Source organism: Grammomys surdaster, unplaced genomic scaffold (assembly GCF_004785775.1).
Source record: "Grammomys surdaster isolate TR1022 unplaced genomic scaffold, NIH_TR_1.0 124211, whole genome shotgun sequence".
In the NCBI taxonomy this organism is placed as follows: domain Eukaryota; kingdom Metazoa; phylum Chordata; class Mammalia; order Rodentia; family Muridae; genus Grammomys; species Grammomys surdaster.
In genome coordinates, this window is record NW_021619281.1 from 117759 (window position 1) to 125163 (window position 7405).

Sequence of the window (7405 nt, forward strand, 5' to 3'; positions counted from 1 at the left end):
GTCTTCTTCCTCCTGAAGTGTATCCCGTTGACCTCAGCCTTTCCTCGCCTGCAGATCAGGTTCCCCCATGGCCTCTCATTTCTCTCCTCGTTTCTGAGCTTCACTGAAGCATCTAAGCTTGCACCAGTTGTGATGCTCTAGGCCTGCATCCCTGCCTCAGCCCCTTCCCATCACACCCCTTCTAATGTCTGTGCTTCATGCTTCTGATATCGTAGAAAGCAGACAAGTGCACGGAGGATACAGAGTCTTATAGATGCAGTGAGCCATTGCATGCAATAGTACTGAAGTTAATGGTGAGGAACATAGTCTGTTTCTTATACTCTTGATGGTGCTAGTGAGCTAGCGAAGCGGGGTTCATGTAGGCTTTGTTTAATGAAAGGAATCAACTGTGAGGTTGGATGTACGGTACTGTCAAGCAAAACCAGTTTTCTATTTTAAAACAAATACTAATTTTCTCAATTTTAAATAAATAAAACCCATGAATATTATATTTTGAGCAAGTAGATGGCATTCTTATGAATAGGTCACGTATGAAATCTCTCCACAATCCATCTAGCAGGGTTTTGGGGTTTTTTTTTTTTTTTCTGTCCTATTTGACTTAACTGTCTAAAAGCATCAGATTAGGGTTTTGTTTGTTTTATTTTGTTTTGACTTGCATATCTCAGACTGAACTTGAACATGTTTTCATTTATAAATATGTATTAGGAATGTATATTCTGTAAATTGTCGCATTATAGACCCACTCGTTTTTTTCTATTGGATTGCCTTTTTCTTACTGATTCTAGAAGCCTCTGTAGTAGGGAAATTTTCTCATAATTTCTGTTAAAAGATGCAGCTTTTCCACCCACTCTACTCTTGCTTTGTCAGGTTTGCTTACTAGTGTCTTAGGCTGGCTGTGTCAGTCCCAGTTTTATTTTGGATTTCTCAGTCTTTTCTTTTGACTTCTGATTCTCAAACCTAGGTGAAAAGACCCTCCTATAGTTTGAAATTATCAAGTCTCTCTCATTCTTTTATGGCTCCGATATATCTTTTCATGTGCCCTGCCTGCCTTCATGTTATTTTCATGCATGACAAGAAATTTGATTCCAATGTAATTTTCCCAAGAATTTGTCACATCTTCTCCTGGTGGAGCAAGAGCTCATGTCTTGGATCTGTCCCTGCCTTGGGGCCTCTGTTTCTTGAGCTTGTGCTCCACTGGCCGGTCTCATTATGTATGTAACTTTTCTAGTACTGGCAATTCCATTGCTGGGCTTCATGTGTCGTGTATTTGAGTGATACCTCCCCATCACATCATCCCCACCCCCACTGCAGTTCTTTCACAGAGTTTCTCCCTGGGCTTCTCTATTTTTCATGCACATTTTAGAATGAGCACTCCCTACGGTGCACAAGACCAACTTAAACACAGAGGACATGATAAAGCATTTAGGAGTAAAATGAATAGTCATGCATGACCAACCTAGGCCAAGTCTCCAGGAAATGCAGCCCAAAGCTCTCGGATAGAAACGACCTTAAACTAGTGATGGAAAGGTGTCCATTCTTTCCAGGTCAGCAGTCTTGACCTGGAGAAGCAAACATCATTTGCCAGTTTGTGTGGACTCTTGTACTGCTTCATGACAATTCCATGTAGGGAAACAACAAAATTAGACGGTCAGTATTAGCTTACAGTAGGACCCTATCTTTAAAAATAAAACATGAAAAAGTGTGGTATTTGAATGAAGAGGTTGGTATTTTGTGATGATCTTTTAAGTTAAACTCTTACATAATGCCTGATTCTTTTTTTTTTAAATGTTAGACTACTTCCATTATCAAATGATCTATGTTACTGCTGATGTCCTTGGGTAATTAAATTTCAAAGTTTGAATTTTCCATTTTATTTCCATCTTTCCTTGAAACTGGAGTAGCGGTCCCTTCCTGAGCACTCCAGAGTTTTGATTCACTATTAGATTCAGTGTGTTGACTCAAAGCCTTAAGAGCTACTAGCACATCACACCATGCAGTAAAGCTTCACCCAGGGACGCACCCCACAACGTGAACATGCAGCACACTACTGACCCCGCTCTCCAGCTCACGAGTTTGCTGTTTAAACTTTCTGCTGGCAGAACAACTATGGTGAAGGGAAGGAAGGAGCCCAGACTCCCACAACTGATAGAAAACATCTCCAAATTCTTTTACTTATTATAACATTGTTGACTTCCATTACTTGATAGTGAGGGTAAGAATTACCTACTACTACTCCTGGATTTTCAGCATCCTACCTGTAAGGTCAAACTTGTTTCAGGTTTTCTCTTGGAAGATAGGTTGGAGAAAAAGAAGCATAGCTGTATCAGGTGAAGCAATGACAGCCTTTTCTTCAGAAGGTTCTGAACGAATCCTTTTTGCTTCAGTAGAAGAATCAAGTATGCAGACATCCTCAGGAGCAGGGCTGTGTGTTAAGACCTTGCCTCACTTTTCTTGACTTAGAAATATTGTCTACAGATGGAGCTCTTACATTGCCATGTTGTTCTCGTGATGCTTCTCAACCTTCATATATACTGATGAAAGACGCAGACAACCAACATCCACTCTGGTGTCTTCCCCAAGCTGTCAGCCTGCAGAGACAAGGTTGTCTAAGGGCCTCATGGGATCCACTGCTTTTCTGAGTCATAGAAGAAAGCCAGAAAGAAAGAACTGAATATTTGGTCTTAGCAGAGAATCAGAAACAGAGAGGCAATCTAAGTTTCGGGATGGAAGAGCAAGTGCTGTTCAGACACCAAGTAAAATGCATCTAGATGAATGTGTAGATTTTGTATTAACACCTAGATAGACTTTTCTTCAAAAGAAGTATAACACTTTAGTGATAAGAAGAAATGCCACTACTAAACGTGCCTTCTAGACTCCTGTTGTAATTGCTTACTGCCGCATCTGCTAACCTAGGCCTAGTCTTGGAAGCTTCTAACCTGTGTACCATCTTATCTAGGCCTTGAATGTTTTTAGCCTCTGAGATTTACTGCTGAATAAGCTCACCCTGTCTAGTTCTTTCTGAGCTCTGGCTGGCTGATTGAACTCAGCTGTTCTGTCTCAAACTCCTCTCCAAGCTGACTGATTGTATTTGCCTTCCCCTGAATCGCTCTGCTTGGCCTCAAACTAACTCTGGCAATCTGTTCTAGTCTTCTGGCTCCTTCTCATCCTCTGGCTTGTTCCATCTTCACCCATTTCTAGCTTATTCTCTCTTTGCAGCCTGTCTATAAACAACTGTCTCAATAAAACTGCTTCTTCTCTTCTCTCCTCTCTCTGCACTGCTCTCTTAAGAAGCCTCTCTTTTCCTCTCCTCTTGTGAGTTAGGCATATCCTGCTCTGTCACATCTTTCTCCAATTTATTAATTTGTATGACACTCAATTAGATATCAGTTTCAAACATGGATGCTTTCTTCTACAAACTAACTTTACCTTCATTGTTTAGAATTAAAAGTGTGTACTAAGACCGTGTCTGTATTCCAGCAGAGGTGTGTGCTGAGGGCCAACACACCACAACTAGAAATGTTTCTTTTTCAGCAAATAGCACAATCTCAGGTTTTACAATGTGATCAAATATTCTACAACAGCCTCTAATCCTCTTTTCAACCAATAAAATAGAAATACTCTATCTCTCCTCTCTGCGAAGCTGCATTCTTTCTGCCTCACATGTCCTGGAACTTAATCAGAAATAAAAGTGAAGTAATGAACACTCTACTCAGCAGCTCCTGCCAGCTCTGGTTCCTAGTATTCTGCTTGTCTTTACTTTTCTAACGTGCTAGAAAGCTGGTGGACACTTCTGGGATTTCACATACTCTGCCAAGCCCCTTCCTCCCTTGCTTTGTCCCTGTCTCCAGCGAAACCAAAGTAGAAAAGTTCTTGGATCTGCCACCAAGTGCTGTAACACTTGCTTCACTGCTCTTGTGTGATGGTAGCATGTGTGCGCAAATGCACACAAATACACACACACACACACACACACACACACACACACACACACACAGTGCTCCTCTGTGTCCTCCTAATACTCTCCAGTATTTGTCCCTAGTTACAATCCTTTACCACCTGAATTCAGGATAGTACCATGGTGTACTGTTACTTATGTCCCTTCCCATCTGGTATGACTCTCCTGTCCTCATGACTTGGTCCCATTGGCTGGTGTTGTTTCTTCTGACATCACCAACTTTTTCCCAGATTTTTCTGAGCTATGACTCTTGGCACCTCTCTGCTTGAAACCTCTTCCCCAGTGAGTCCCCACACCCTGTCTCCTGCCAACATGTGTCAGCTCAGATGGATGCTCCTTTAATCCACGTCTCTGTGGACTCAGACGTGCATTGCTCCTCTATCCTCTGTTTCATAGAAACTCACACAATTTTGGATTCTATGTTATTAATTTACTTGTTTTACACCCGTCCAATTTGAAAGTGTATGTATCTGTGTTTTTGCATTGATAAGCATTCTGAGTTTGACCCCAAGTAGAAGGTGACTACTTGCCATTTGAATGAAGGAACAAAAATCAAGGTATCACGATGCCAGAAGAATAAAAGCTCCATAGGAACCTCAGAGGATGTGATATGTGAGGAGCAGCACACATTAGTGGTAGCAGGAGACTTGCTATTGACTAATGCCTTTGATATTTAGACTTCAAAGCTTTGCTTCAAAGCAGGAAATAAAAATGTTGAAAGGATTAGTGGAGTAAACAGAAAATTCCAAGCAATTGCCAAAACCAAAGTAAAATGAAACTCAGTGTCTATCCAGTCTTTCAGGTCTTGACGTGCTTACTAAACCTTTAATTGCTCAGAGTCATCAAGGAATAAAGCCATGCTATCAAATTGAAATCATCAAGGTATCATAACCTAAGACTCAGTGTGGATGCTGGCAGGCAGGTCAGTGCCCACAGCTGCTTAAGAAAATAGAAGGTTGATCAGTGAAACTGAACATAGGTAAATAGTGGAAAGGTTGGGGAGGGAAGATGTGATGTGGGAGCTGAGGGAGCTGACACAGAGCCTGAGAACCGGTCCTGCTCAGTGGCTACTCATGTGTTCTTAATATATTGCACTGCTTTCTGAGGCTGGCTTGTTTCTTAATACATCCTGTAAAACCTAACACTCCAAATAACATCAATAAAACACACAAGGACAGTATTTATATCATTTGAAAATACCCAAACTACTAAAAATGAAAAGCACTGTTATCTATGCAGTTAGATAAATCAAATAGTTGAACAAAAGAAATCACAGCAAAGGCAACGAATTGTTTTACAATGTGTTCACATTCAATAACAAAACATGAGACTAGATCTTTGGGCATCTGTGATGTCCTGTGTTGCCATGGCACAGTCAGACATGGTTCTTGTGGGTCTCCTTCTGGAAATGTGTTACCCAAAGGCCACCACTAACTTTTCCTAATCACAATGTTTGTTATAAAACTGCACACTCAGAGATTTTCTGTTTCGGTTTCTGGAGCACAGTCTTGCTGTGTAAACAGAGTTGGCCTCCAACTTATGATACTCCTTTCTCAGCTTCCCAAAAACTGGGATAATGTATGTATCCCTAAACTAAGAACTTTACCTCTGGTCACTACCCTCATCCTTCTTTCTCCTCCTATCCTCCTCTTCTCCATTCCCTATGATCACCGCCACCACCACCATCATCTACTTGGTGTCTGAAACTCGCTAGGTAGACCATGCTAGCCTCAAATTCATAGTAATCCTACCTGGGGCTCCTGAATATTAGGTTTATATGTGTAAGCTTCTATGACTAGTTGGACATATTTTTTATTATACCATCAACATTTTAAAAAGTAGGGTGAAGCCAGGCTTGATGGTTCACTCTTTTAATCCCAGCAATTGGGAAGGCAGGACGCTGGAGGGTTAGAAATAAGTCCTCCTAGACTATGTAGTGATTTTGCTGCTAGACAATGCTTTACGAAACTCTCTCTCAAAAAACAAAACACCAACAAAAAAAAAACCCAAAATGTGACATTATTACAAATTAATCGTAAAACTATATATAGTCATACAAACAGCAATATTTCCTAACTACTTGTTCTTTATAACTAACTAAACAATTTAATTGTATACATCGATCTTATAATGAATTATTTTCTTCTAACAATCTGATATAATAACAAGTTCTCATAGTATATATAACCTTAGAGTTTTCTGGTTTTCCCCCCCTTTAGGAAAAGAAAGAAAGGCAAGAAAGACTTGAACGGAAACAAAAGAAGCGCCACTCCTTCCTTGAGAGCGAGACACACCCACCATGGAGCCCTCCAAGCAGAACTGTGTCCTCAAAAGTATTTTGACGTTTCTGGTTCTTGATTTTTTTTTTTCAGTTCACCTACTTTACCCATGGATTTAAAGCAAGTCGTCTCATTATTTGTGGTTAGAAGACTCTATTTCACTTCCCTGCAGGAGCTTCTTTGGAGCATGAAAGAGATACTTTGTAGTTTGATCAGTGGAAACATCTTCTGAAGTGTTCTCATCCGATTGCTGGGACAATCCAGATGCATGAAGCTTTGTCGTGTCCTGACTGCTCCTGGAGTGAGGCAATGCATGGTCACTGTCACTGAGTTCTGAGTCTTTTTAAAGCATGTTTGATCCCAGTAATGAAAGAATGCCAGCTAGATACCACAGTCATAGAGATGATTCAGTCTGTGGAAGCGTGTGCTTCTGGAGTGCAGTTTGGGCATTGAAGGTCCCTGGAGAGTATGGACATGTTATCTCTTCTAACTCCAGTTCTTTATCTCAGAGAAGTATCTTTGCTGTGCAAGTTAGAGACTCGGTCAGTTGAGGCCACAGAACTCTAGTCAGTCACTTTAGTTAAGAATTTTGCCCTTGGGTTTAATCTTGGTGTGTGTTGCCTATATGAGGCTTACCTGACAATCATAGCCACTTCTATAATGGGCTCATTTCTGGAATGTTTTTTCCTAAGGCCCATCTCAATCTCTTTATTATTTGATTGACACCAAAAAGCATCAGTTTGATGGTAGTGGTTTCTTATAGAGTAGTTGTGAAAACTTCAGGGTGACTATCAAAGTTTTTCTAGACTAAAGTTATAAAGGTAATGAAACTAACTTCCACTTTCTTAACTAATTAAGAGTGGTTCAACTTGCACTTCGAAGCAGTTGAATAAGAAAGTAAATTTGTAAAAATATTCAAGATCCTTTATTTATTTATTATTTATTTATTTATTTGACCTCTGCTTCTTCCTGTATCAACTGGTCCTAAACTAGACTGACCATCTCTTAAAACAGCTGCTGTAGGCAATGATGCAATGCAGAGACAATCAATGGAAAACGTAGTTGCTATTGTTCTCTTAGCTCTTGTATCATCTCTGCTGGATCTTTGTCAACTTTGTAGCAACTATTCAGGGTAGGTATTATTAGCTTTATTGTGCAGATTAAAAGACTG

At 40.3% G+C, this 7405-nt stretch overlaps 1 protein-coding gene across 1 annotated transcript in view; it reads left to right on the forward strand.

Moving 5' to 3' along the window:
• Map9 (microtubule associated protein 9) overlaps positions 1-6350 on the forward strand; it is a 29392-nt gene extending 23042 nt beyond the window's left edge. The window contains exon 14 of the mRNA XM_028784550.1: positions 6175-6350. Coding sequence (XP_028640383.1) covers positions 6175-6297 — 123 coding nt within the window. The 3' untranslated portion in view covers positions 6298-6350. The remainder of the gene's footprint in view (positions 1-6174) is intronic.
• The last annotated feature ends 1055 nt before the right edge of the window (positions 6351-7405 follow it).